We start from the raw sequence: 27,712 nt of genomic DNA, 5'->3' as shown, positions 1-27,712 counted from the left end.
TGGACATGACACATGGGAATTTCTGACATATCTTTTCCCACTCTGACCTTGACAGACACAATAAAAAGGGGCTTTGCTGCACGCACTCAGCCACTCAGTCCTATCACCAAGGTTAGTAAGAAAGAGCATGTCTGTGTTGCGTGCTTGTCCTCTGCTACTAACCCGCTTCACCTCTGCAGGGTGGGTGATCCCGGAGGACAGGGGCTGACTGCGGCGGTACAGGGGAGGGTGGGACAGACCTGCGCCAGGAGTCTTCTGCTAAGGGCTGTGTGCTGTGCCGAGCTCCTGGCTACCAGCAGTGGCCATGGTTGTGGTCGCTGCCACGTCCCGGAGCTCTGCTGTGTGATGCTGCAGTAGATGGATAACGGAAAGCACCAACTCCTCCAAGCAGCTCTCTTGGCGATCCTCTAGAAGGGGTCTTCCCAGGGATAATACCTCCAGCCTTGCTTTGATCTTCCAGCAGATCTGGGGCTGTGCAGAGGTTTTGTGCAGGGTACTAGGGCTCCAGCAGGTCTGTAGAGCTGGAATAGGCTTAGCTTTTATCAAGAAAAAGGGTGTCGTTGACGATCTCTGGTGACACCTACAATGTGAATGCTGGGTTTGACACCAAAGCGGTGCCGACTCACCCAGCTGGGACTGGATAGCGGCAGAAGGGAAAGTGTTTGGTAACTGCCTTGTTATTATGGTTCTTATTAGCTACTATTGTTGTTCTCTGTTGTCTCTCTAAAGTTAAAAGGTCTTTTGGTGAGCACGTTGCTCTTGGTAAGCAGCCCAGCGGCGGGCACTTTCCCCGTGCACTGATTCACTGTCCTTTCCCTCCTCGCAGCGTTCAGGTGTCCTGCACTCTTCCTTCACTGCTGCCAGGTCTTCCTCCAGCCAGGCAAGATGTCTATGCTGGACATGAGTGAGTTTGGGGAGGCTGCTGAGTACCTCCGGAAGAGCTACACAGAGCAGCTGAAGCTGCAGACAATCCCCTTCGATGGTAAGACCCTGAGGCAGCTCTCGGCACAGCCCCATGTGTGTTCCCCACGCCAGCCCCTTGGCCACGGCTCTCTTTGGAGACCATCCCCATCCCTTTCCCAGTGCTGCTCCTCATGGAGCTGGTGTTACAGAGCTGCCCCCACCACCATGGAGGAAGATCTCACAAGCAGGAAAAGCAGGTTTTTAACTCTCCCCTAGTTTACAGAGGTGGCCTTTGAGGGAGATGGGCTGAGGGAGGTCAAAGCCTTCTCCAGCTCCAGGTTGAAGGTGTCCGCACTGTCCCAGCCACCCCGCTGTACCGCAGCTCAGGCTCCAGGGCCCAACTTGCTCCTCTTGGTTCAGCAAAAGAGGAGAATTTTGCTTCCTCTCACCGTCCTTTTTTCATGATGGTCCCAGTGCAAGCGCACAAGAACAGCAGACTTGGGTCAGGCTAAAAGTCGATCCTGGCAAAATAAGCAGCTGCCAAACACAAAGAAGGCAAAGAAACCCCAGCTCCTAAGATCAAGAACATAGGAAGGAAGAATTGCTCTCCTTCCATGTTATCTGACTGCATTCGTGTGGCTTTCAGTTGACAATGTCAAATGGTTTCCTACATTTCAACCTGGTTTGTGTCCTTTCCTTTCCTTTCCTTTCCTTTCCTTTCCTTTCCTTTCCTTTCCTTTCCTTTCCTTTCCTTTCCTTTCCTTTCCTTTCCTTTCCTTTCCTTTCCTTTCCTTTCCTTTCCTTTCCTTTCCTTTCCTTTCCTTCCCTTCCCTTCCCTTCCCTTCCCTTCCCTTCCCTTCCCTTCCCTTCCCTTTCCTTTCCCTTTCCCTTTCCTTTCTTTCCTCTCTCCTCTCCTCTCCTCTCCTCTCCTCTCCTCTCCTCTCCTCTCCTCTCCTCTCCTCTCCTCTCCTCTCTCCTCTCTCCTCTCTCCTCTCTCCTCTCTCCTCTCTCCTCTCTCCTCTCTCCTCTCTCCTCTCTCCTCTCTCTCCTATCTCAATCTCATCTCTTTCCTTCTCCAGGAAAGAAGCGTGCTTGGATCCCGGATGAGAAAGAGGCTTATATAGAAGTGGAAATCAAAGAAAGCACTGGTGGCAAAGTCACTGTGGAAACCAAAAATAAGGAAGTAAGCAAAATACCTTTCCTTTCCCAAGGGATAGCAAGTGTGTGTGTGTGTGTGGATATATGTGACAGGCTCACGCTTAAACTAGCTGAGCTCCTGCTGATAACCCGGGTGATCAGTGGTGCCCCGAGGGTACGCAGTGTCAGGACACTGATGACCTGCCAGGAGTGGCAGTGGTTCAGCATCCCCCCATGGAGCGCTGGTTTTCGAACACAGTTCCTGTGAGGGCAGACCCAAGGGGACAGCCCTGGCCCAGCACAGCTCCAGGCTCTGGATGGAAAGGCTGCCCCAGTGCAGCCCTTTGCAATGCTGAACCCACTGCCCGGCTCCTCTCCGAGGTTCAGACCAGAGGTAAGGGGCCAGCTGGCCAATTCCTGTTCATTTTAGCGGGGATTTGCAGTGGATTGTGGCGCTGTTGGGAGAACAGGCGCTAGGCAAAGGGCAGCCCCAGCTATGCCTTGTGGTGAGGCTCCAGTCTGCCAGCAGCGGGAGGGAGGCAAAGCAAGGCAGGGTCAGCTGGTATTTATCAGGATAATGAGCAAACAAGGATCAGTTGATATTATTGGTAACATCCAGTGCCAATAGCTGCAAATGGAATAATGAATATTCCTGTCTTGGCTAGGGGAGTCTCATGGCCCCACAACTTCATCACAGTGCAGAGACTCAAGACTGGTGTAACACTGGGGAAGAAACCCAAAGACCTGCCCGGGCAGTAAATCACAGGCTTTATTATTGCTATTCCTCAGTTGGTCAGAGTGGCACTGAGAAGCGCTCGTGTCTGCCAGGTTTAGAAGAAATACATGTAATTGTCTATGAAAGTGCCAAGGCTTTGAAAACATTTTTGTTTGAAACTGGGGGAAAAAAGTAATGAAATTTGCCCTCCCCAAAATGAAATTTATTGGGGAGGGGGTATAAATTTTAAAAATTATTCTGATATTTGAAAGATCTTCGGCTTCTGTGAGCGAAGCAGATTCCAAACCTCTTTTGCTGCTCCCTCTTGAAACTGTCTTGTTTAACAATGTCACAGATGACTTCTGAAAGTGTATCTGCTTTCCCTGGATCAGCATTTCCAGCTCTCGCTTCTAACACCTAACACCTTCTAACACCACACGCTTCATAGCCATCTGTAAAAAACCTCTTTGAAAGGTTTCATTTCATCTTTATTAACAAGACCATTTGCTAAATGCAGCTTCTTCCATTCAGGCCAGATTCGTAACGTGATAGCTTCCCAGCGCTTGGGATTAAATAAACGCAGTTATCAGTGATGGGGTGCAGGCTTCAGCTGTTTGCCCAAATAACCAGGGATCTCTCTAAGCACAAGTCCATGTTTCCCACAGGGTTTTAGGCTGTGAAGAAGGGCACAGGACAGGGGTGTTGAGCATGTTGTGGGCTGATATCATGGTGCCCCCCAGCTTGCATCCCCTCTGTTGGTCTCAGCCGCGGCCCATCTCCCTGGGAGAGAAGAGGTCTGGAGTTTGACTGTCGCAACAGGGCTTTGTGGCTGGAGCCCTGCTAACCCCACCAGCCCACATGGGAGGACAGCAGGCATGGGGCAGGGTGCCCAGCATGCCGATGTCATGTCCACCCATGCAGCAGTTTAGAGGGTGTTCACTGGGGACGGGGGTCGATCTGACCTGTGCCCCTCCTCTGGCAGACGCGGGTGGTGAAGGAGGATGAGCTGCAGCCCATGAACCCGCCCAAGTTCGACATGATCGAGGACATGGCCATGCTGACGCACCTCAACGAGGCCTCTGTGCTCTACAACCTGAAGCGCCGCTACTCCCACTGGATGATCTACGTAAGCCACTGGCACCCCGGCAGACGGGGGTCACCCGGTGGGGTGGGGAGATGAAGGGGCATCAGGGCATCCCCATCCCTCACCCGCCCTCTTTCCCTTTGCAGACCTACTCGGGGCTCTTCTGTGTCACCATCAACCCCTACAAGTGGCTGCCCGTCTACACGGCACCGGTGGTGGCAGCCTACAAGGGCAAGAGGCGCACGGAGGCTCCCCCGCACATCTACTCCATCGCCGACAATGCCTACAATGACATGCTGCGCAGTAAGCCCTCGCTTTGGGCCCCCCATCCTGGGGGGTCTGGGCTCCTGGGGTTGGGGGTGAGGGGGGTGGCACTGTCCTAATGCCTCCTCCTTCTCTTCCAGACCGTGAAAACCAGTCCATGCTCATCACGTAAGTGCCCCTTGCCCTGCTCAGTCTGATGATGCTAAGTGCTTGGGCAGCACCCTGTGCCCGAGGGGAGCCCCTCGGCCATGTCCCCCATCCCTTCCCACTCAACCTCACACGTGAGGTGACAAGCAGGCTCCCCTGCACCCCAAAGCTGCCATGGGGCCCCCCAACTGCCTCTGAGGAGCAAGGGGAAAGGAGAGATGGAGGCCAAGGCCAGAGGAAGATGGTGGCAGAGGTGGCCAGAGGGGCGGTGGTGGGGGAGGAAGGTGACGTGGGAGGGTGTAGGCCAGGTTGATTTCAAGTGACATATAGATAAGGGCTATATAAAGGACTCTAAAGGACCCTATGCCGCTGCCAGGAGCCGTGGACATTTTTAGCCTTGGCCATAGCCTAATTAGGAAACGTAGGGGCTGCAGAGAGATGCTTGGTGCGTGTCCGGTGGCAGCTCTGCTCCCCCCGGGCTCTTTGTGATCTGGGATTACAATGGGAGAGCAGCTAACTATAGGGATGAGCTCAGCCAGCCCGCCGGCTGTGCCTGATGCAGCATCCACCCGGTGTGGTGGCTCCAAGACCCCCCAGCAAAGCAGAGAGTGCTGAAACCCCCCGAGCGGGAGCAGCAGACCTGGGTCCTGCCTGATCCTCACAGCTGAAGCCCCGGGGCTGGGGCTGTACGGCCGTGGTCGGTGCCAGCACCTCCTGCCATAGCTGCAGCGGGCAGCTGAGCCCCTGCGGCACCCCCAGCAGGACACAGTGAGGATGGAGCTGGGTTTCGCTCCTAAGACAAGCCCCAAAGACAAGCACGCACACCCGCAGGCTGGAGGGCATTGACAGTGCCACCCCTCCGAGACTGTGCTGCTCCTTCCTGGCGCGATGAGCAGGGTGGCAGGGTCTCTGTTTGAAGTTTTGCCTGTTCTTTGTCTCATGCCCTTGATCTGTGTATTTCTGTTGCTCTAAGCGGAGAATCTGGTGCTGGTAAGACTGTAAACACCAAGCGGGTCATTCAGTACTTTGCCATTGTCGCAGCCTTGGGCGACACACCGGGCAAGAAATTAGTAAGACCCTCTTTTGAAACAAGCTCGTGCTGTTGTCTTCCTTTCTTTGGTGTTTTTTTTTCTTTCCCTTCCCTCCCCCTTTTCTTCTTTTTACTTCTTTTGTTTTTTTCTTCCCCCATCTTTTTGCATTTGGAAGCTTGTTTTGGTCTGACCCACCCAGGGCTTGGCTTTTCCTTGCCTTTTGAACAAGCAAGGCTTGAAATTACTTTGCTCAAGGGGAAATGGACTTTTTTCATGTGGCTGCTCAATCTGCGCAGCCTGGAAGAGGTGCCTTATGTACCCTCTTTATCTTCTCTTCCTCCTTCAACACCCCACAGAGCTTCTTCTTAAGGAGTATTAAAAGAACGCAGTAAACCTGCCATTTCCCACCTTGCCTCTTTTAAGCCTTGCTTTTCATCCTTTTCTCCTCTTTTTTCCCCCCTTGTTCATTTTGATCCTTTTCTACCTTGTGCTTTTCTTGCTCTTGTTTTGATTCTTGCATTTCTTTGGTGCTGGTGATTTTTGAGCTGCCTTTGCAAGTGCTTATTTCTTCTTGATACGTTGAGGCTCCAGCCTGCTTTTCCCCTGTAGAAGCAAACTAGCTGCTTTAGGTATCAGTCAAGCAATACCTTGGCATTATTTTCTTTACTCTTCTTTGGGTTTGGATTTAACCGTTCTTGCTTTTTGATGCATTTCTTTATTTTCTTGAGCTAATCTATTTAACAACTTTTTGGCATCTCTTGCAGAGTTTAATCCTCCCATTTTTCTTCTTGGACGGTTTATTGGCACTAAATGGTCATGCCCTGCTTTTCTGACCATGCTTCTTGTGGTTCTTGCCTGCCTTTTCTGGATTGCTAAAGACCATTTTCTTTCTTTTCTCTAGGCAGCTCTTGCCACTAAAACTGGGGTAAGTGTTGTAGACTCCTAATCTTTAATGCTGAGCACAGTTCTGGTGCACCACAGAGCGATGGGGTGATGAGGAATGCCTGTGTGGGGCCTCTGCCTTGGGTCTGGGAGCAGGCGCAGTGTTTAGTTCTCCACTTTGCTTTGTACCTCCCACCTTCCCGTAGTTTGGAGCTTTGGTGTTTCATCTCTTAGCAACTTTCTACCTTTTTGGCTCCAACCTTTCCTTCAAGGGATCATTGCTCTTCAAACACTGGTTTTAGCCAGCACCTTGTGTTGCCTGGGGGAGGGTGTGGGGGGGTGTGGGCTCCTCCAAAGAGAAGACAAAGCCCCCAAAATCCGAGCTGTCAGTGTTCCCCCAAGCCTCGAAGCCCAGCTGAGGGTGGTCGTGCTGAGGAGCAGGGGAAGAGCCTCTTTGCCATGGGCAGCTTCGTGCTTTGGCTTCAGACCTGGGTACTCCTAATGCCTAGACTTGCCACCCTCTGCAAAGACCCGAACAGGCTCAGCCCTCCATGGTGCAGGCAGCTCATGTCCTAGGGGTGCGTTTCTGAGGTGCTTGCTTGGCTCCAAGGAAACAACTGGGATCCTTTGGAAATCCAGCACGGGTTCAGTCCCTGGCACTGCCAGCACCCCCAGGGCTCAGCCCTGTGCCCTTGGTCCTCAGTTTCTCTGAGCACTGAGGGACAGCCTTTAGCTGGTGCACACTAAAGGGAGGCTCATTAACACATGCGATTGCTGGAGGGCTGGAGCTGTGGGTCCAGGGCAGCCCATGGGGCAGCCCTCATTGAGTGTCACAGGCCAGACAGCTTAGATCAGGCTGGATTTAAGGATAACAGATCAGAGGCTATCCCAGAGACAAAGTGCAGTTGGTTAAAGCTGTGATTCACAGCTGCTCCCCATCTCTTTACCTTCCACCCAGCTGGAGCTGCTGAGCTGGGGAGTGGTGGTGGGCACAGTACAGCTCTTGGTGGGCAGAGCTCAGAGCTTTCCTGTGCAGGGAAAGTCCTATGGGCTGGAATGGGTCAGAGCATGGGCATAAAGCTCTCACGAAAATCCTGCAGGAGCCTGTGCCACCAAACTCTACTACTGTTGTCAGCCTCCACTGTGCTTTGTGTGGCTTGGCATGAGTTTCTTGCTTCTCTCCTTGAATTCTTGTCCTGCTTTGCCTGCATTAGGTGGAGGTTGTCTCTTTATCTTTGAACTGTGTGTGTGAAACATGAATGGAAGAACGAGGTTAATTGTGGGGCTTGCTCCGGTGAGCTCAGCAGATCACATTGCCTGGGACTGGTGGTGTGTTCCCACCACCCTGTGACCCTGCTGTGCATGTTGTTAGTGTAGGGAGTCATGGATCAAGCCTGCTTTCTGGGTCATTTCTGCAATGTTCTGTGATTAAAAGTGTCCCAGACTATGTTTGGTGGAAGAGGAAATTCCTGTCAGAGTCAGAGCCTGGAATGTTTCAGACTGCTGTGGTGACAGCGTGTGCTTGCTCTTGATTTCATACTGTAGCAGCCTGAGAAAGAGGCTAAGGGCTGCTGTGTGCAGAGGGGAGAGTAGCCTGGGTCTTCAGAGTTTAGGCAAGGAGAAGCCCCCAGAGGGCATTGCTGCAAAGCCTAATGCCTCTGACCCTCAAACCAAGCTGCATTGCTTTGTGAGACAAGGAGATGCCTGAGGAGCAGCAGGCTCTTCTGAATGGCAGAGCAGGCAGATGGTGCAAGGAGCCCCACTCACTGTTTCCCTGTGTTGTTGGTAACAGATCCCCTCTGGCTGGGTGGGAACTGACGCATCCTTTGGGTTTTGCAGGGCACCCTCGAAGATCAAATCATTGAGGCTAACCCAGCCATGGAAGCTTTTGGCAATGCCAAAACCATAAGGAATGACAACTCCTCTCGTTTTGTAAGTGTCTTGAGCAAGACAGAGAGCTAAAGTGCTGTGTTTATGCAAGCTGAATGCACGCATCACTTGTGCCATTGTGTTCTGTCTGGTGTGAGCCAAAGGCATGTAGCAGGAAGGAGGCTCTGCTTCCTGGTGGGATTGGACTGCTGAGGCCAGGCTGCTTCTGGTTACATCAGTGCAGTAAATGGTGTGCAGAATGAATGCCTTGGTGTCACAGCCTGTGGCTGCAGAGACATCCCTTACAGGACCAAAGCTGAGGGGCAGTAAGCACAGCCTGGAGTGCTGTGTGCCCCTTCCAGGGAGCAGCATCTCTTTTGCTAAGCACAGCCTTGGTCTGCTGTGGGATACTGTGATGCCTGTTCCCGTGCCTTGGACGGGAGACACTCCAGGGTGAGATTCCTCAGCACACTGTGGAGCAGGAGGCTGGGGTGGACTCAGTATCACACTGCCCCACAGAACTGCTCAGCTTTAAGAGTAGGTCTGTACTTAAACCTGGAGAGGGGCTTTGGACAAGGGCCTGAAGGGACAGGACAAGGCGAGGGGAGACTGAGATGAGCTCTTAGGCAGAAGCTCTTCCCTGGGAGGGTGCTGAGGCGCTGGCACAGGGTGCTCAGGGAAGCTGTGGCTGCCCCATCCCTGGCAGTGTTCAAGGCCAGGTTGGACACAGGGGCTTGGAGCAAGCTGCACTAGTGGAAGGGGTTGGGGTTGGAACTGGATGAGCTTTAAGGTCCCTTCCAACCCAAACCAGCCTGGGATTCTGTGATGATTCTATGAGAAGGATTTATCTGCTGTGAGTGAAATCTCTGCCTGCCTGGTGTTCAAAGCCTGATGATACAAACCAGAGAACTTCACCCACCCACCCCTCACAGAACCCAGTAACTTTCCTGGCATCAGCAGAAGCCTAAGAAGTGGGAAATCACCAGTGCCTTGGAGTTGTCTGAGGTTTCTGGGAGCGGTTTAAGTGTGTAAGCCCAGCACTCACCTTCTGCACGTGTTTCCAGGGCAAGTTCATCCGGATCCATTTTGGCCCCTCAGGGAAGCTGGCCTCTGCAGACATTGACATCTGTGAGTAGAGCTGTGCCTGCTGCCGTGGGGAGGGATCGCACCTCCCCATGTGTGCTGATGCTGGGTCAGCTCTGGGAATGAACAACCTCTCCTCTCACCCCCCTGCCCTGCTCGGTTCCAGATCTCCTGGAAAAATCCAGAGTCATTTTCCAGCAGCCCAAAGAGCGGAGCTACCACATCTACTACCAGATCCTCTCTGGGAAGAAACCAGAGCTGCAAGGTAAGGCAGCTGAGGCTTTTCTAGCATGATGGCCTGAAAATGGCCAGAAAGGGCTCTGTGTTAGCTTTGAGGTCTGCAGGGAATGAGCAAACCCAGCTCACGTGCAAATACTGCCCTCAGATGCTTTGTTAGCTGCGCAGGATCGTAGGATTGGTGAATAATTTAGGGTGGAAGGGATTTCACCTACTCCAGCCTCCTGTATCCTCCCAGACAGAGAAGCCAGATCAAAGCCCTTTCTGCAACTGCCTAGGAGCAGAGGTTGTTCTGGGTCTACCTGCAGGGTGGGAGCACGCTTTGCAAAGCTGCCTTGCATAGAGTCCTTATCGTATGGTGGGTACAGCACTGACCTCAGCATGTGCAGGGTGGATTCTTATTCATTTTGGGGTAGGGGGAAGTGTTTTGCAGCCTGCTCTGAGCTCCTTCAGCCACCTGAATGAGGTGATGTGTTGCAGGTGGGCTCGGAAACAGCTACACAGTTCACTCGCTGGTGGAGACACATCCTAGGATAGTCCCAGCAGACCCGAGCTTGCCCTGGGGCAGCCCTGCTCTTAGGTCCCAGGCTCCATGGGGTGCACAGAACCCTCTCCACAGTGCAGGAAGATGCTGGCACAGTCCCCCGGGGTGGTCAGCCCCTTGCCTGCAGGCTCATTGAGCTCAAGGACAAGACCTTATTAGGCAGGTCTGGAGCACTGTGCAGAGCAGTAATCTTATCTGGTGGTCACGAGGACATGGATGGCCACTTCTAAATCAGTCTGCAGCCAAGCCATGTCCCAAGATAGCAAGCAGGACGCACATCACAGAGGAGATGGACCCATGTGTGGACCTGCCTGGGCTTGAAGAGGGTGCTCCTCCCACCGGCTGGTGCCCCCTAGTAGCTGAGGCTGGTGAAGCCTTACCTCTTCATCTGTGCCCCTCGGCTCCAGCTTGGTCTCTGCCAGACTGACCTCACCCTCTGCATGTGTTCCCCCCACAGATATGCTGCTGCTCTCCCTCAACCCCTATGACTACCACTTCTGCTCTCAGGGTGTAACTACTGTGGACAACATGGATGATGGCGAGGAGCTCATGGCAACAGATGTATGTGAATTTCCTTCCCATAGCACAGCGTGAAGTGGGCCTGGTGGAGAGCACAACCTCCATCTCCCATGGGGAGACATGAGGCCATGTCCTGGCTTTTCTTTGTCCCTCTCTAAATCAGCTGTGTGTTCCCTCTGGTTTATTGGCACGTGCTTTGAGCTTACAAAGAAAGAGCAAAGTGACTCTGATCTCCATCAACAGCCCCATGCAGGCAGAGAAGGCAGAGTAATTCCCTGCATTAGGAAGGCTCTGTAGCACATGAGCACTTCCCATGCTCCCAGGAGAAGATGAGAGAGCTCAGCCTGGAAAGCCTCCTGCTTGTGGATGCTAGGCTAGTCCTTCTGCTTTCAGATGAATCTGGTGGGAGCTGGCCTCACATTCAAAATCCCGTGGACAGGATTCCTCAGCTAGGTGTGCACTGGACAGAGCACCCTGCCCAGAGCCCCAGGATAGGGAGAGCATGTTAGGAGACCTCACCCCAGAGTGGTGATGTTGTTCTATCTACACTGCTTTGTCTCTCCTCAGCATGCCATGGATATCTTGGGCTTCAGCAACGATGAGAAATACGGCTCCTATAAAATAGTGGGTGCTATCATGCACTTTGGCAACATGAAGTTCAAGCAGAAGCAGCGAGAAGAGCAGGCAGAGGCTGACGGCACTGAAAGTGAGTTTGGCTCCACGCTGCCAGCTCTGCCCAGCCTGGCCTGGGCATGCAGACCCCTCCAAGGGCAGAGTGTGGTAACTTCCCTGGCCTGGTCAGTGGCTGTCACCCCAAGCAACCACACGGTCTGTAGGTGCACAAAGGGGTTTGGCTTTGAGCCGCCACACTTAGGGCAGCCTTTTCTGCAAGCAGTAGGTGGTCTCATTTGCATCAGACTTGCCTCAGTAGCATCATAGGCTCTCACCCCTTGCCTGTGCTTCACCTTGTTCAGTCTTCTGCTGCCCTTCATCTCCTCTTCTCTGGCACTAACAGCCTCCCAGAGCAGTCATCCACAGAGCATGAGCCAGGCCATGGTCAGGACTGCAGGGACCTGCTCAAGACACAGCCTCCTGCAGAGTGGTTAGAGTAGGACACAGCCACTGTCTGATACTTCTCCTTGTTTGTTGCCTATGAAAATCCAATACAAATCAAGAGAATGGTCAGGCTTCAAAGCAAACCTGGAAAGAGCTCAGGTATTTTGTATGGCTTTTGCACTGCTGTCTTATGCCTGGCTCCCATATAACGGAGCAAGCTTCAAGGCAGGATGGGAAAGGGGAGCCCTATCACTTAACTGGAGGGCTGCAGCTGAGTGACTGCCTGGATCAGACCTTCCTGCTAACATTCATGAAGGAATTCCTCTTGCCTGAGGGATGTCAGCACAGGATTTAGCTGCTACCTGGCCATTAGTGACGATTTTGCTTTAGCAGTGATTTCCCTACAGAGGTGATTTTCCAGCTGCAGTCTGCTGCTGGAAGTCCATGAAAGATAAGCAAGAAATTGACCTCTCGTCTGGTCACTTCAAATTCACTGTGTGGGAATCCAGGCTCCCACTGAAAAGTGCATAGAGATTCCCAGATAAGGCTTGAAAACCTGGTAATGTGCAGCAGGTCTGCTACAGCCATCTCCTCCAAACAGTAACTTCAGGCAGGAGGTCAGACTTTAAAAGCATCATGCAATACCCAGGATGGGAAATCACACCAGACTCTGGAGAAGGTGGGGAAAACGTGTTTAGTGAGCACTGAACAGCAGGAGACATGGGAAGTTTTAGTTACTGCCTTTTTTCCTTCCTTACTGCCTCCTCATGCCTTTGTGCTGCTTTATAGGTGCTGACAAAGCTGCTTACCTGATGGGAATCAGCTCAGCTGACCTCATCAAGGGCTTGCTCCATCCTCGTGTGAAAGTGGGCAATGAGTACGTGACCAAAGGTCAGAACGTGGAGCAGGTGAGTTTGCCTCAGTAACCCTGAGCTCCCTGCGTCTGTCCTTCGTGTGCCAAGGGGAGCTCTCCAGCCTCTAGCTCCTGCAAAGGCAGGGAGAAGGATCAGTGCTCATGGCCTGCTCCGTGATGTGCTTTGGCAGGTTGTCTATGCGGTGGGAGCCCTGGCTAAAGCCACCTATGACCGCATGTTCAAGTGGCTGGTGACTCGGATCAATAAGACCCTGGACACCAAGCTGGCCAGGCAGTTCTTCATTGGAGTACTGGACATTGCAGGCTTCGAGATCTTTGACGTGAGTTCTGCGGGCCCCCCGCAATGGGGCTGGGGGATTGTTGTAGCCAGGCAGCGCAGTCCCCTGGTGTTTGACAGCTCCTTCTCCTCCAAGAAACTGCCTTGATAGGGAAATGAGCTCTTGCCTGGATTAGTCTGTCTGGAGCTAACAGGCAGCTCACACTGCTGTGGGCACACCTCCAGTGATCCCTGGCTACCTGCTCTGGTAGCGGTCCAGCTGAGCCTAGCAGAGATCACTCCTCACACCCAGACAAAACAGAAGAGCGAAGCCCTTCATGTCTGGGCTCCTTCTAATGCAAAATTGTTTTCTTCTGGCAGTTCAACAGCTTTGAGCAGCTCTGCATCAACTTCACCAATGAGAAGCTGCAGCAGTTCTTCAACCACCACATGTTTGTCCTGGAGCAAGAAGAATATAAGAAGGAAGGCATCGAATGGGTCTTCATTGACTTTGGCCTGGACCTGCAGGCTTGCATTGACCTGATTGAGAAGGTAAAGCATGAGTCAGGGCATGGGAATGGTACTTCTGGTAGGTGGCTTGTTTGCAAAGACTGGAGATGCTCTAGTACCAGAGATGGAATGATCCCCCCCCAGTGAGCGGGAAGCGCCCAGCTTTGTTTTCCCCACACTTAGCCCAGAGCCTGCAGCCCAATGAGTCCCTTTGGCACAAATCTTGACTTTCTGAAACCACAGGCATTCTGTTCCTGCCCACTGGTGAGCCACAAAACCTGGTGCAGCCTTTCCCTCCAGAGAGCATCGATCTCTGCCTCCTTTTCCTACCCACTTGCTGCCCCTCAAAGCCTCTTACTAAGTACTTGCTGATTCAGAGCAGCTGGTACAAAAGGTTTCCACCACTGCAGGGTGGAAACTCACCTCTTTCAGTGGGAAGGAGCTCACCTATCAGGATACTGGAGAGGATCTCCCCTTCCCACAGCCTGATGGACCTGGACAAGCCCCCAAGTCTTGCAGGCTTGGCTGGTCCCACTCTGACTGGCTGGAGGTCAGATGCAGCCTGGAATACACCAGTGATAGCTTGTCCCATAGTCAATGTCTTGCACCATTTGCCTCTAAGAGGATAAGGTCTCCCAGGTCAAGCTCTGCTCAGTGGCACAGGGAATCCCCCATTCTGGAATGGGCTATGGCAAGGCTGAGCTCAGACCTCTTTATACCACCTTCCCCCTGCAGCCATTGGGAATCCTGTCCATCCTTGAAGAGGAGTGCATGTTCCCAAAAGCCTCCGACATGTCCTTCAAAGCTAAGCTCTATGACAACCACCTTGGGAAGTCGCCCAACTTCCAGAAGCCCCGGCCGGATAAAAAGAGGAAGTATGAGGCGCACTTTGAGCTGGTGCACTACGCTGGTGTGGTACGTCCCGGGCACCCTCCACAGCACCCACACCACCCCCTTGGAGCACCGACCTTACCTTTGCCTCTTTTCTTTGCTCAAAGGTGCCGTACAACATCATTGGGTGGCTGGACAAGAACAAGGACCCCCTGAATGAGACAGTGGTGTCTGTCTTCCAAAAGTCCCAAAACAAACTCCTGGCTTCCCTCTATGAGAACTACGTGGGCTCATCTTCAGGTAAGGAGCAACCTCATCTGTTTCTTGACCTTGAGTTCCCCTCCCTCTGCAGCAAAGCCTCCTCACCCTCACACCCTGTTGGTGTAGTATTCCTGCACCTAGCAGCCCGGGCAAGGGGAAGAGCCACACTGACCCCTAAAAACCTCCCTGACCTGGATAGGTGGGTGCTCTGGCCATGCAGTGCTGGCCTAGGGGCTTTAGAGGGGAGTTAGGACCAGGCTGAGCTTGTGTGGTGCTTAAATAACTGTCCTGGTGGCCCTGTGTGACCTGAGATGTGTGAAGGGGTCTGTTGTTATCGAGGTCCGAGGAGCAGCACCCAGAGTTGGGTACTGTGGGAGATGTTTCTGCTGTATGGCTTTGCTCTGCAGCAGGGCACTACTAGAGAGAGCAGGGGCTGTGAGTGTTTCGAGGGTGTTTGGGGGTGCTCCTGCATCCTCCAAGCCAAGCAGATGTTATGCTGATGTAATGAATCAATATTTCAACCCAACAGAGGAACCTCACAAGCCAGGGACCAAGGAGAAACGTAAAAAGGCAGCTTCTTTCCAAACAGTGTCTCAGCTGCACAAGGTAGGAGCCAGCCCCTCATCCGAGGCCATAGGGAAGCATGCTCAATGTCCCACTGTCATCCCACTCCACTCCCCTGCCAAGACTCTGGGGTATCTTGTACCTAAAGGAGCCAGAGCTCCTGACACCCTCTTGTCCGTGCGCAAGGGGCCCGTGCCTGGCAGAGCCCCAGCCCTGTCCCCATGCCCTAGGGAAGGGCGCGGGGCTCCAGGCTGGGAGAGCGATGGTTCCCTTTGGCTTGTGCTGCTTCCGCCCGGCTGACGCTTGCGCTGCTCACAGCTCCTTCGCCTTTGAGAGAGCGGCAGTTAAGACTTGTAGTGATGTTTAGGTGATGTACTACATGAACATCACTTTAAGTCTGTGCTACTTCTCTCCTCATTCTGGTCAGCAGGAAGGACAGCCTTTGGGCAGAAGAAAATGGAGGAGGAACTTGCAGGTCTCTGAGCAGGCAGCTCGCCGCTGTCCTGTGCGGGGAGGTGACCTGAGCTCCTTCACAGCTCAGGGTGACACCCCATGCTCACCACACAAGTTATTTATCTGCCCCAGAGCTTAAGCCACTGGAAAACAGCACGGGGGGGGGGTGTGAGCCCAAAGCTGTGTCCTGCCGTGACAGCCCTGTGGTGACGGTGACGGGGTGCTCGCAGAGGGCAGTGCTGGTGTCAGAGCTCCCGCAGGGACATGAGTGACTTTCTTCCTCCTGGACAAGTCACAGGCCTTGGGGAGAGGTGTTTGTAGCAAGAGCTTGCCCTGTGGTGAGGTGGAGCTGCGGGAAGGTGTTTCCAGGCAGGCTGAGCCTGTACGAGCAGGGGAAGGCAGCCTGCAAAGATCGAGGGTGCAGATGCCTTTCCCATAGGAAATGTCTTGGCTTGAGCCCTGCCTTGGACAGGAAAGGAGGCCCAGGCTGGATTGGCAGGGCTCTCTGTCATGGCCAAAGGGTATGGGAAGCACTGTGGAAGTGCAGGGGAAACCTGATGAGCTGAGGACTGCAGGCAGTGTGGATGCCAGCACTAGATCAGGAGGATGCTGAGCACAGAGTTGGTGGCACCAGCAGAGCTGTTTACGAGGATAAGCTCAGTGCTGTGCTCCTGGCTGTCCCCTGCAGCAAACCTTTACCTGCAAACACTTGAGAAGCACCCAGTCCCCTCTGCCATTGCTCCCACCATCCAGAAGGCAGTGGTCCTGCTTACAGGGCTGGGGGGTCCAGTTGACAGGATAGCACAGGGATTAGGAAGAATTCCCTCTTTCCCACGAAGAGTGGTAGAGGGCTCTCAGCGTCTGCTCTGTCCCTGCCTGTGGGGGGAAGAAAGGGGCTGCAGAAATGTGTTGTAGGGGAGCAGAGGTGTCACCCTGTGCCTCATCCCCGTCTCTGTCCCACAGGAGAACCTCAACAAGCTGATGACCAACCTGCGCTCTACGCAGCCCCACTTTGTCCGCTGCATCATCCCCAATGAGACAAAGACCCCAGGTATGTGTGGACTGAGACAGCACCCAGGGCGTTCCCTTGGGTGACATCCACATGTGGGAGCTGGCAGGACTCTGGCACGCACCTTCTTTCCAACCCTTGTCTTGCAGCAGTTCTGCTGCCACTCACAGCAAGCCCCATCTCAGTGTGGAAACCCCTATGACCCACACCAGCCTCCTCCACTGGGGAGAATGAGTTCTGCCAGGCTCCCCTTTTGGCTGTGCATTGATGGTTGGGCTGCCTTGTGTATGACAGCAGGCATGACGGAGTCTTTCAGGCTCACTGACTTCCATCACCTGAGGCCCAGGCTGCAGCACTCGCGCTCAGCATAGGCCTGCAGGATGGGTTAACACCCGCATTCAAAACCACGGGCACTCTCATTTCCAGGGTTCAGACCCATGCTGCAGCTCCATTTCCTCTGTCTTCTTGGGCTGAGTGTCTGCTCCACCTCTGTTCTCATCCACAGGAGCCATGGATGCCTTCCTGGTGCTGCACCAGCTGCGCTGTAACGGTGTCCTTGAAGGCATCCGCATCTGCCGTAAAGGCTTCCCCAACAGGATCCTCTACGCAGACTTCAAGCAGCGGTAACTCTTTCCTCTTCCTTGCCTAGCAGCCCACACGTGTTCTAGGGGAGACAGACTTGCCCTGGCTCTGACCTGCTCCCCTGCTTGTGTGGGGCTGGTCTGAGCCACAACCATGCTCCCGATGCGTGTGGGATAGCACTGCTGCTGCTCTGTGCTGCCCTGTGCTGCCAGACATGGAGAGTTTTGTGCCAGACGTGATGAGACTGGTGATGTTTGGCATGCAGGGCTGGTACAGGGAGATGGTGGCAAGGCTCAGCTCCATTCCTCTCTGCCCTTGGGATCCTTACTGCTCTGTAGTTGGCCCCATCCAACCAGTGGCCTCTTCCTGCACAGTCTTCCTTGTGTTCAGGGACTAAGATCTGGCAGGGTTCCCTGGTGTCTGCTCTGCAGAAGAGCTCATTCAGCACCCTGGAGCAACTGGTTCATACATGGGTCCAGCCTGTGCAGCAGCATTGTCTAGAAGTACTAGAGGGAATTGGCATGACTGGGGTACAGGGATGACGATAGAACCACGGACTCTGTTCTGGAGTTCTTCTGCATGTCCTCCTCTGCTTTGTCCCTGCAGCTACCGTATCCTGAATCCAACAGCCATTCCAGATGACAAGTTCGTGGACAGCAGAAAGGCCACAGAGAAGCTGCTGAGCTCCCTGGAACTGGACCACTCGCAGTACAAGTTCGGTCATACCAAGGTGAGAGCGGGCAGCTGGTCCAGGGACACTGTTCCTCCTGTCCCTGCAGTCCCAGTGTGCTCCCCGTGCCCAGCTTGCTCTCTGCCTGGCCACAGCCCTGCTGGAGCCCTGCGCTCTGCAGGTTGTGTGTGGCCCTTGAAGGAGCTGAGAAGGGCCTTGTAATCCTAGAACCACAGAATGGTTTGGGTTGGAAAGCACTTCAAGATCACCCATTTCCAGCCCCCTGCCACGGGCAGGGACGCCTCACCCTAGACCATGACGCCCAAGGCTCTGTCCAACCTGGCCTTGAGCACTGCCAGGGATGGAGCATTTACCACTTCTCTGGGTACCCTGTTCCAGTGCCTCAGCACCCTCTCATCAAAGAACTTCTGCCTAATATCTAACCTGAACTTCCCCTGTTTGTTTGAACCCATCACCCCTTGTCCTATCACTACAGTCCCTAATGAAGATGCAGGCTGAGAAGAAACAGGTCTGAGCAGAACATCTCTGCTGCCTGAGCTCATACCACCCAACGCAGCAGCTTGTGTCCACTCAGGGCAGGGAGCTCTGATGTCCCCTTGTGCCTTGTGTAGGTGCCCCTCCAACCAGTGCAGTGCAGAGTGGACGCTGAACCTGCAGTGTGCAGCCCTCGTTGCTCTGTGTGCCCCTGCCTTGGCCACAAGTCAGCTCTGCCTCATGGGTGATGTTCCCCCTGAGCCCGCTGCCCTCTCTGCTCTGACTCTGCTCTCCCTCTGATCCTGCAGGTGTTTTTCAAGGCTGGTTTGCTGGGCTTGCTGGAGGAGATGCGGGATGAGCGTCTGGCCAAGATCCTGACCATGCTGCAGGCCAGAATCCGCGGGCACCTCATGCGAATCGAGTATCAGAAGATCATCAGCAGGAGGTAGAGCTGGGGGTCGGGGAGAGGCAAAACGTTGTGTGTCTCCCTGTTCCTTTGCACATTTGAGTGGGTTTGGGGCAGTGGTTGGGTAAAGCCCTGTCATGAAGGGCTGGAGGCAGACCTGTGAGAGGTCAGGCATGGGCTTGGTAGAGAGGCTCAGTGTATCTGGGTAGGGAAAGCCTTTGGTTTCCACTGGAAGATTCAGAGGGATGCAGAGTGAAGAGACCTGAAGCCAGCCCACACCACTCATCCCAGTAGGGCCATTATGTGTGCAGACAATGTGCCATTCATTCAGCACACTTCCATACTGGTGGAGAATAGAGCCTTGTCCAGGCCTGCAAAAGCCTCTATTACAGTGGGGGTGGGATGTGGGAAATCTACACCCATGATGATGCTCTGCTTGTGTCTATCCAGGGAAGCCCTCTATACCATCCAGTGGAACATCCGGGCCTTCAATGCTGTCAAGAACTGGTCCTGGATGAAGCTGTTCTTCAAGATCAAGCCTTTGCTCAAGTCTGCTCAGACTGAGAAGGAAATGTCCAACCTGAAGGAGGAGTTCCAGAAGCTGAAGGAGGCTCTGGAGAAGTCCGAGGCTAAGAGGAAGGAACTGGAAGAGAAACAGGTCTCCATGATCCAGGAGAAGAACGACCTGACTCTCCAGCTGCAGGCAGTGAGTGGCTCACCCCCTCTATGGAAGTCTAAAGATAATGCAGTGTCCATGGGCAGGAGAAGCAGCAGATCATGCTAGATCCCTCCTCCAGCCTCTTGCAGTTCGAGACCCCCTTGTTGCCACAGTCTGTTTGAAATGCAATGTTAGACTTGGTGCAAACCTGAAGCATCATCACAGACTTGCCATCTTCGAGCTGCCACAGGGATTTGTGCTCCTCTGGCTTGGGAAGGGTGATCTCACCAGGAGCATGGGGAGATGACAGTGTTTGCTGATTGGCTGTGGTTGATCTGTGCTCTTCCTGTTCCAGGAAGTGTCTTTCCAGTGTTTCCATCCCCTGGAAAGATTCAGTTGCTGTTAGCTCTTTGGCCCTGCTTAGTGTCAGTGGTTGTCCCATGGGCCTTGCAAACACAGCTGTCTGGTTTTGTCCACCTGAGCAACTCAGGCGTGCTCTACCCCTTCCACAAGGAGAGCTTCAGCTGTGGCCAGGGTAGCATGGCTGAGAGCCTGCTCTGGGGCAGTGGGTGAGCACTGCCTCTCCTGTGCTTGTCCCAGGAGCAAGACAACCTGGCAGATGCAGAGGAGCGCTGTGACCTGCTGATCAAGTCCAAGATCCAGCTGGAGGCCAAGGTGAAGGAGCTGACAGAGCGCCTAGAGGATGAGGAGGAGATGAACTCAGACCTCACCGCCAAGAAGCGCAAGCTGGAGGATGAGTGCGCAGAGCTAAAGAAGGACATTGACGACCTGGAGATCACGCTGGCCAAGGTGGAGAAGGAGAAGCATGCCACAGAGAACAAGGTAAGCGACCCTGCCTGAGAGCACAGCCTCATTGCCCTGGGGGGTCTCAAAGCTTGTGGAGGCACCAAAGAGAAGCACCAGGGACAAGGTTGCTGGCTTGTGGGAGCCTTTCATGGGTATTAGCAAAGCATCCCTCTCCCTGAGAAGATGAGCTCAGTTGTTGACTCCCTGTTCTAGGTGAAAAACCTGATTGAAGAGATGGCTGCTCTGGATGAGATCATTGCCAAACTGACGAAGGAGAAGAAGGCACTGCAAGAGGCCCATCAGCAGGCCCTGGATGACCTGCAGGCTGAGGAAGACAAAGTCAACACACTGACAAAAGCCAAGGTCAAGCTGGAGCAGCAAGTGGATGATGTGAGTCATAGACAGTGAAGTGAGAGAGGTTTGAGTCACACCTCCAGGTTGTCCCTGATGGGATCTGGAGGGTGGGATCATTATCAGATCCCCGTTTAATATGGCTAGTTGATGAATAACCCCATTGTCAAACTGCCCCTGGACCAAGAGGTGATCCAGAGTACCTCATTGAGAGCAGTTCTGGGCTGAGAGAATGGGACTGGACACCAAGCAGGAAACAGCTCTGGCTCTCAGGGCTGGATGAAGTTCCCATAGCAATGGACATGGGGAAGGTTGGGGCTGCCAAGGATCCTTTCCCTCCCTACCCTGTTGCCCTTCATTCTCCAGCTGGAAAGCTCTCTTGAACAAGAGAAGAAAGTCCGCATGGACCTGGAAAGAGCAAAGAGGAAACTTGAAGGAGACCTGAAGTTGACCCAAGAGTCTGTAATGGATCTGGAGAATGACAAACAGCAGCTGGAGGAGAAACTCAAGAAGTGAGTGTGTGATCTGTGCCTGGGCTCTGTGCTGACTCTGCAAGGCCAGGGCCCACCTCTAGATCAAGTGGACGTGTGGCCTCTGCAGGAGCTGCTGGGATGGAGCTTTGGATGTGCCAGTTTGGCCACCCCAGTGCTCGCTTAGAGTAGTCCATGAGCTGCTTCTTATGCCTGTGGTCCCTTTCCTATGGGGATTTGTTTGTCCTCTAGAGCTGGGTGTTACACTGCAGGGAACAATCTTCCTTCGGCTTCAGGAGCCAGGTGTCCTTGGGAGGACAGTGTTTGTCTGACCACGGGCTTTGCCTTCTTTCTGTACAGGAAAGACTTTGAAATGAGTCAGCTGAATTCAAGGATTGAAGATGGGCAAGTGACTGAGGCCCAGCTGCAGAAGAAGATCAAGGAGCTCCAGGTATGGTGGGCAGAACTGTTCTCACAGCCTAGGAGTCCTCAATTTCCATCACGTGTAATGTGATGGGGAATCTGTATGGCCCAGACCCTCTCTGAACACATCTCCTAGGCAGAAGAGTGATGAAAAAAAGCAAAGCCTCAGCTAAAACATGGTAGGCTGAAAAGAAGTTCATGAAAGAATGAACTATTGGGGTGAATGCTAGCACCAGCACAAGGAACAGCTTCTAGGGTGTAGTTCTCTGTGCAGATTAAAACCTTAAATCCAGTTCCCAAACTCTGAAGAGCCGAACTTGTATGCTTGGCTTCTTCCTATCAGACAGGCCTCACATTAAAGCATGGAGGTTCCCACTGAAAAGAAGCAAGTATCATCCTGGATCCTGATGTCAGTGTATAGAGGAGACCAGGAGCTCTGCAAAACACACAGCCAGGGTGCATCCAGGCATGCATGCTTCAGAGAACCCCAACCCAGCCCAGGCCTTTGCTCCAGACTGGTGGCTGCTTGTTCCCCAGCAGCAGAGGTGACACCTTACTCCAGTGTGGAGGGCAAAGATGCTGGTGAAACCTTGTGCTTGGAGCATCTGCCTTATTACCCCTTGTCCTATCAGGACAGTCCCAGATGAAGAATACCTCTCCAGCATCCATGTAGGCCCCCTTAGGGGATGTCTGCCCATGGCAGGGGTTGGAACTGGGTGCTCCCAAGGTGCTTCCCAGCCCACACCATTCCATGGCTGTGTCTCTGCCAGGCCCGCATTGAGGAGCTGGAGGAGGAGCTGGAGGCCGAGCGCGCTGCCAGAGCCAAGGTGGAGAAGCAGCGGGCGGAAGTGTCCCGGGAGCTGGAGGAGCTGAGCGAGCGGCTGGAGGAGGCCGGCGGTGCCACGGCCACGCAGCTGGAGATGAACAAGAAGCGGGAAGCGGAGTTCCTGAAGCTGCGGCGGGACCTGGAGGAGGCGACGCTGCAGCACGAGTCCACGGCCGCTGCCCTGCGCAAAAAGCACGCGGACAGCGTGGCCGAGCTGGGCGAGCAGATCGACAACCTGCAGCGCGTCAAGCAGAAGCTGGAGAAGGAGAAGAGCGAGTTGAAGATGGAGGTGGATGACCTGTCATCCAACATCGAGTACCTCACCAAGAACAAGGTGGGTGCTGCTTCTCTGCAGGGCAGTGAACACCAGTGCAGCTGGTGTGTTCAGCACAGCCATGCCCGTGGGATGTTGTCCTGGGTAGCTCTTTGCCATGGCCAAGTCACAGACTCGGAATCCCAGACTGGTTTGTGTTGAAGGGACCTCAAAGCTCCACCAGCTCCAACCCCTGCCACGGGCAAGGACCCCTTCCACTAGAGCAGCTTGCTCCAAGCCCCTGTGTCCAACCTGGCCTTGAGCACTGCCAGGGATGGGGCAGCCACAGCTTCTCTGGGCACCCTGTGCCAGCGCCTCAGTACCCTCACAGGGAAGAGCTTCTGCCTAAGAGCTCATCTCAGTCTCCCCTCTGGAAGGTTAAAGCCTGTCCCTACAGGCCCTTGTCCAAAGCCCCTCTCCAGGTTTCCTGCAGCCCCTTTAGTCTGTTTTTCACTGGGTGTAGCTTGTCCCTGTATCCCTATGGCAACGTTTGCAAGTCCCTTTGGGAAGGATGGTGCTCTGTGGCCAGGGCTGGGTCTCACGCAGGCTCTGCTTGGGGCACGCAGGCCAATGCTGAGAAGCTGTGTCGCACCTACGAGGACCAGCTCAACGAGGCCAAGTCCAAAGTGGACGAGCTGCAGCGGCAGCTCAACGACGTGAGCGCACAGCGGGGCAGGCTGCAGACCGAGAACGGTGAGTGACAGGGGACACGTGGCCGCCCTGGGGCACTGGGACACGTGGGGTGTGCCAGGCAGAGTGTCCCCCTTCTCCCATGGACAAAAGGAAAATGGCAGGAGCTCCATCTGGAGCGCAGGGGGGTGGGATGTCTGTGTTGTGCCTCCAGTCAGGCCTTGGAAAACTGCTGTATAACTTGACTAGAGGCCAAGGAAAAGGACCTCTGTGGTGATGGTGGTTGTGCTGGGGGATGCTCTATGAGCTCCAGCATCAACAGGAGGGATTTCCTTCCACTTTGCCTTTAGCTGCTTGTATCTCTGCCCATGGGCCCCAGCTTGGGTGGGTGGGGATGCTGCTGGAGGTCTCCGTGCAGCTGAAGGCCACAGGGTCTGCAGGAGTGTGAGCTAACGCAGGGTGCAGCCCTTCAGCCCCAAAGTAGCTGTTTGGGCTGTGTTTGACCCCAGGGGAGCTCAGTCGGCTGCTGGAGGAGAAGGAGTCCTTCATCAACCAGCTGAGCCGTGGCAAGACCTCATTCACACAGAACATTGAGGAACTCAAGAGGCAGCTGGATGAGGAGACCAAGGTGAGGCTTCTACGGCCGCTGTCTGCATGGCACAGATCTCAGGGAATGGGCCATGTGTCCCACGTGCCCCATGGAGCAGGGAAGTGGGTCATTCCCTGCACACAGGAGCCCCAAAGGCAGCTTCTTAACCTGGGAAAACCAGGAGTCCTCTCCTGCTGCCCCCAGCCCCGGTGCCATGGCTGGTGTCCTGGGGCCAGCGGCTCCTCTCATCAGCTCTTCCCTTCCTCAGAGCAAGAACGCCCTGGCCCATGCCCTGCAAGCCTCCCGGCATGACTGCGACCTCCTGCGGGAGCAGTACGAGGAGGAGGTGGAGGCCAAGAGCGAGCTCCAGAGGAACTTGTCCAAGGCCAATGCAGAAGTGGCCCAGTGGAGAACCAAGTACGAGACGGATGCCATCCAACGCACGGAGGAGCTGGAGGAAGCCAAGTAAGTCTGATGGTGGAAGTGGGTTCCTTGCGGGTGGCAGGTTTCCGTTCGGTGGTGGGCTGAGGCTGTTTGGGCAGGCTGTGTGGGCAGTGGGGTGGGATAACATGGGCCAAGAGCACTCCCCCCTCGCTGCCACCGGCAGGAAGAAGCTGGCCACCCGGCTGCAGGAGGCTGAGGAGGCGGTGGAAGCCGCACATGCCAAGTGCTCCTCGCTGGAGAAGACCAAGCATCGGCTGCAGACAGAGATCGAGGACCTCTCGGTGGACCTGGAACGCGCCAACTCGGCCTGCGCTGCCCTGGACAAGAAGCAGCGCAACTTCGACAGGATCCTGGCCGAGTGGAAGCAGAAGTACGAGGAGACGCAGGCGGAGCTGGAGGCGTCGCAGAAGGAGTCGCGCAGCCTGAGCACGGAGCTCTTCAAGCTCAAGAATGCCTACGAGGAGTCCCTGGACAACCTGGAGACCCTCAAGAGGGAGAACAAGAACCTGCAGGGTAGGACTGGGCTCAAGCTCTCCCCTCGAGCTCCTTGCTCAGACTCCTGCTCTCGTGGGGTCCCCTGTCCCCAGCCATGTGGTGGGAGGGGTGCTCCCTGCAGGCAGGGCTCAGACCTTGCTGCTCAGCCGAGACAAGGAATGCAGCAGCCCAGCCAAGACGCCACCCTTGTTCTGTCCTCGTGCTGGGCACTATGGGCTGGCAGGCAGCGCCACTTGGCCCTTGTTAGCCAATGGTGCGTGGCAGGCAGAGCCATGACCCTGTTTTGGGGGTGTTGCAGTGGACAAGCAGGTCTCCATGCATCCATAGCGCCTCTCCCACGCCCTCTCCTCCACCCAGACTGCAGCAGTGGCCCCAAGCACAACTCAGCTGCTCTCTAAGGGCCGGGGGTCATCAGCCAGCCTGGGCAGGGGGATGGGGATGTCTCACTCTCATTCCTGACCAACCGCCCTTCCACCCCTGCCAGAGGAAATTGCTGACCTGACCGACCAGATCAGCATGAGCGGGAAAACCATCCATGAGCTGGAGAAGCTGAAGAAAGCCCTGGAGAGTGAGAAGAGCGATATCCAGGCAGCGCTGGAGGAGGCTGAGGTGGGTCCTTGTTTCCCACTGATGCTTGCATGTGCTCCTTGCCCTCGAGGGCAGCAGCTCGCACCAAGGGGACAGGGCTGAGCTGAGCTGCAGCCCCTGGGCTCATGGGGCTCGTGCAGCCACAGCAAGGCACTGGGGTGGCTCCCCCTGCTCCCCATAGCGCTGGGGTGGGGACAAGGCCAGGCTGGGGCAGGTGGCTGATGGAGCACCCCTAGGGGCCACCCTCTGATGGCTGCTGCTGTCTCTACAGGGGGCCCTGGAGCACGAGGAGAGCAAGACTCTGCGCATCCAGCTGGAGCTGAACCAGATCAAGGCTGACGTGGACAGGAAGCTGGCGGAGAAGGATGAGGAGTTTGAGAACCTGAGGTGTGTGCAGAGGGGCTGGGCTGGGCCATGGCTGGCTCCGTGGCCCTGGCTCTGTCAGGGATGGGGCTGACGCATCATCTCCCGCAGGCGCAACCACCAGCGCGCCATGGACTCCATGCAGGCCACGCTGGATGCAGAGGCACGGGCCAAGAACGAGGCGGTGCGGCTGAGGAAGAAGATGGAGGGAGACCTGAACGAGATGGAGATCCAGCTGAGCCACGCCAACCGCCAGGCCGCCGAGTTCCAGAAGCTGGTCCGGCAGCTCCAGGCCCAGATCAAGGTTGGGTGACGGCGGTGGGACCGGGTTGGGGCTGTCCCTGCTGCCAGCCCCGCGGCTGCTGACCCTGTGGTGCCCTGCAGGACCTGCAGATCGAGCTGGATGACACCCAGCGCCACAACGACGACCTCAAGGAGCAGGCGGCCGCCCTGGAGCGCCGCAACAACCTGCTGCTGGCCGAGGTGGAGGAGCTGCGGGCGGCGCTGGAGCAGGCAGAGCGGAGCAGGAAGCTGGCGGAGCAGGAGCTGCTGGAGGCCACTGAGAGGGTCAACCTGCTCCATTCCCAGGTGAGGGACCGCCGCGTCCTGCGTCTCTGCTGGCACTGGAGGGCCCGGAGCCCACACAGGAGCAGGGCCATGGTGAACTGACCCTGCTCTGCCTGCAGAACACGGGCCTGATCAACCAGAAGAAGAAGCTGGAAGCAGACATCTCACAGCTGAGCAGTGAGGTGGAGGATGCAGTGCAGGAGTGCCGCAACGCTGAGGACAAGGCAAAGAAGGCCATCACAGATGTAAGAGTGGTGGGGCTGGCGGGTGGGAAAAGAGGGGAAGTTCTCAAAACACCTTCATTGAGCCCCCAGGGCTGCCTGGGCTTGTGGTGATGCCTCTTGGCCTTGCAGGCTGCCATGATGGCAGAGGAGCTGAAGAAGGAGCAGGACACGAGCGCGCATCTGGAGCGCATGAAGAAGAACATGGAGCAGACCATCAAGGACCTGCAGATGCGCCTGGATGAAGCGGAGCAGATTGCTCTCAAGGGGGGCAAGAAGCAGATCCAGAAGCTGGAGGCCAGGGTGAGAAGGCAGGGGCAAGCCCCTCATGGTGCATCAGGCTCTGCAGGGCCCCAGCACTGCTTCATCCTTCTGGAGCCAGACTGTACACATGGAATCCATGGGCAGTGAGGGATGGTCCCTGAGGACCTGAAAGCCTTTCCTAGGGGTTGTTCAGTCTCAGCTGTGGCTTCCCTGAGCTGGGAAGGTGTCTTGGCCTCATCTGGGGCTGGTGCTGAGCTCGCCTCTATCCCCCTGCAGGTGCGGGAGCTGGAGGGAGAGCTGGATACGGAGCAGAAGAAGATGGCTGAGGCCCAGAAGGGCATCCGCAAGTACGAGCGGAGGATCAAGGAGCTGAGCTACCAGGTACAGCAGCACCGGTCCCAGCTCCAGCCTGCAGGACCCAGCTCAACACTCCCTGTGCTCAGCCTCTGCCGTTACCCCAGTCCCCACCTTGTCCTGGGCTCTGTGCAGGGAAAAGGGGCAGGACAGGCTGCGGCCACAGCAACCACCCCCTGCCCATGGGTCAGCACCTCCTGAGCTGGGTGCTGAAGCACAAAGGGGCCTGGGGACACACACACACACACATGACAAATGGGCAACAGATGGTGCTGTGTGTGTGTGTCTGAGGGGCCCTGGCACCACTGGGACTATTGGCTGAAGGTGTGGGGCAGCTGGACCCCGAGTTGGGGTTGGTTTTGGGTCCTGCTAACAGAGCTGGGGCACTTGCAGGCTGAGGAAGACCGGAAGAACCTGGCACGGATGCAGGACCTCATTGACAAGCTGCAGAGCAAGGTCAAGAGCTACAAGCGCCAGTTCGAGGAGGCGGTAAGTGCCTGTCCCCACCGCTGCTGCTGGCCTGGGGCAGACCACCCCAGGACGGCCGCAGGAGGGAGGGGCCATGGGGCTGATGCAGTGCCCATACCCCCCCTCCCCATGCAGGAGCAGCAGGCCAACTCCAACCTGGTGAAGTACCGTAAGGTGCAGCACGAGCTGGACGATGCCGAGGAGCGGGCGGACATCGCCGAGACGCAGGTCAACAAACTGCGCGCCCGCACCAGGGAGGTCATCGCCTCCAAGGTAAGGCCACCAGCACGGGGACAGGGCTGCAGCACCCGTGCAGCACAGCCCATGGCCCCGTCCTGCCCAGCACCGCATCTGGGCTCTCACCAAAGCTTTGCTGTGGTTCTTCCCCAGCACGAGTAGCAGGCACTGGTGCCTGCCCTGCGCCGCTGCCCGCTGTAGGTTGGAGCTGAACGGCTGCTGCCAGCTTTGCACTGTGTGAATAAACGTAGATGTGCCAGGA

General features: G+C 55.4%; 1 protein-coding gene across 4 annotated transcripts; it reads left to right on the top strand.

Moving 5' to 3' along the window:
• On the top strand, positions 1 to 27,712 carry MYH7B (myosin heavy chain 7B). 4 transcript variants are annotated; one of them, XM_061441269.1, is made up of 42 exons: positions 1 to 111; positions 827 to 982; positions 1,983 to 2,086; positions 3,738 to 3,881; positions 3,986 to 4,142; positions 4,244 to 4,271; positions 5,224 to 5,336; positions 7,992 to 8,095; positions 9,097 to 9,160; positions 9,282 to 9,380; positions 10,354 to 10,457; positions 10,983 to 11,121; positions 12,261 to 12,379; positions 12,516 to 12,665; positions 12,983 to 13,153; positions 13,847 to 14,026; positions 14,110 to 14,242; positions 14,733 to 14,809; positions 16,184 to 16,271; positions 16,735 to 16,852; positions 17,418 to 17,541; positions 18,285 to 18,421; positions 18,833 to 19,088; positions 19,641 to 19,883; positions 20,061 to 20,237; positions 20,565 to 20,710; positions 21,029 to 21,119; positions 21,862 to 22,251; positions 22,797 to 22,923; positions 23,370 to 23,488; positions 23,718 to 23,914; positions 24,057 to 24,406; positions 24,873 to 24,997; positions 25,248 to 25,363; positions 25,451 to 25,643; positions 25,724 to 25,927; positions 26,026 to 26,151; positions 26,260 to 26,430; positions 26,668 to 26,772; positions 27,139 to 27,234; positions 27,349 to 27,486; positions 27,604 to 27,712. In XM_061441269.1, the coding sequence occupies exons 2-42, from the start codon at positions 886 to 888 to the stop codon at positions 27,610 to 27,612; spliced, it is 5,829 nt and encodes a 1,942-aa protein (XP_061297253.1). In that variant the 5' UTR covers positions 1 to 111; positions 827 to 885; the 3' UTR covers positions 27,613 to 27,712. The 4 variants fall into 4 exon arrangements, with proteins under 4 accessions (XP_061297253.1, XP_061297250.1, XP_061297251.1 ...); XM_061441267.1 differs by lacking the exons at positions 1 to 111; positions 827 to 982; positions 1,983 to 2,086; positions 3,738 to 3,881; positions 5,224 to 5,336 and having other exon boundaries at positions 4,031 to 4,142; positions 8,003 to 8,095; XM_061441266.1 differs by lacking the exons at positions 1 to 111; positions 827 to 982; positions 1,983 to 2,086; ... (1 more) ...; positions 4,244 to 4,271; positions 5,224 to 5,336 and having other exon boundaries at positions 3,992 to 4,142; positions 8,003 to 8,095.

The sequence above is a fragment of the Pezoporus flaviventris genome, unplaced genomic scaffold, assembly GCF_033815535.1.
Source record: "Pezoporus flaviventris isolate CSIRO_AGI_PZ_B2104156 unplaced genomic scaffold, CSIRO_AGI_Pfla_v1 ptg000213l, whole genome shotgun sequence".
NCBI lineage: Eukaryota > Metazoa > Chordata > Aves > Psittaciformes > Psittacidae > Pezoporus > Pezoporus flaviventris.
This window is presented reverse-complemented; position numbering and strand designations above follow the sequence as displayed.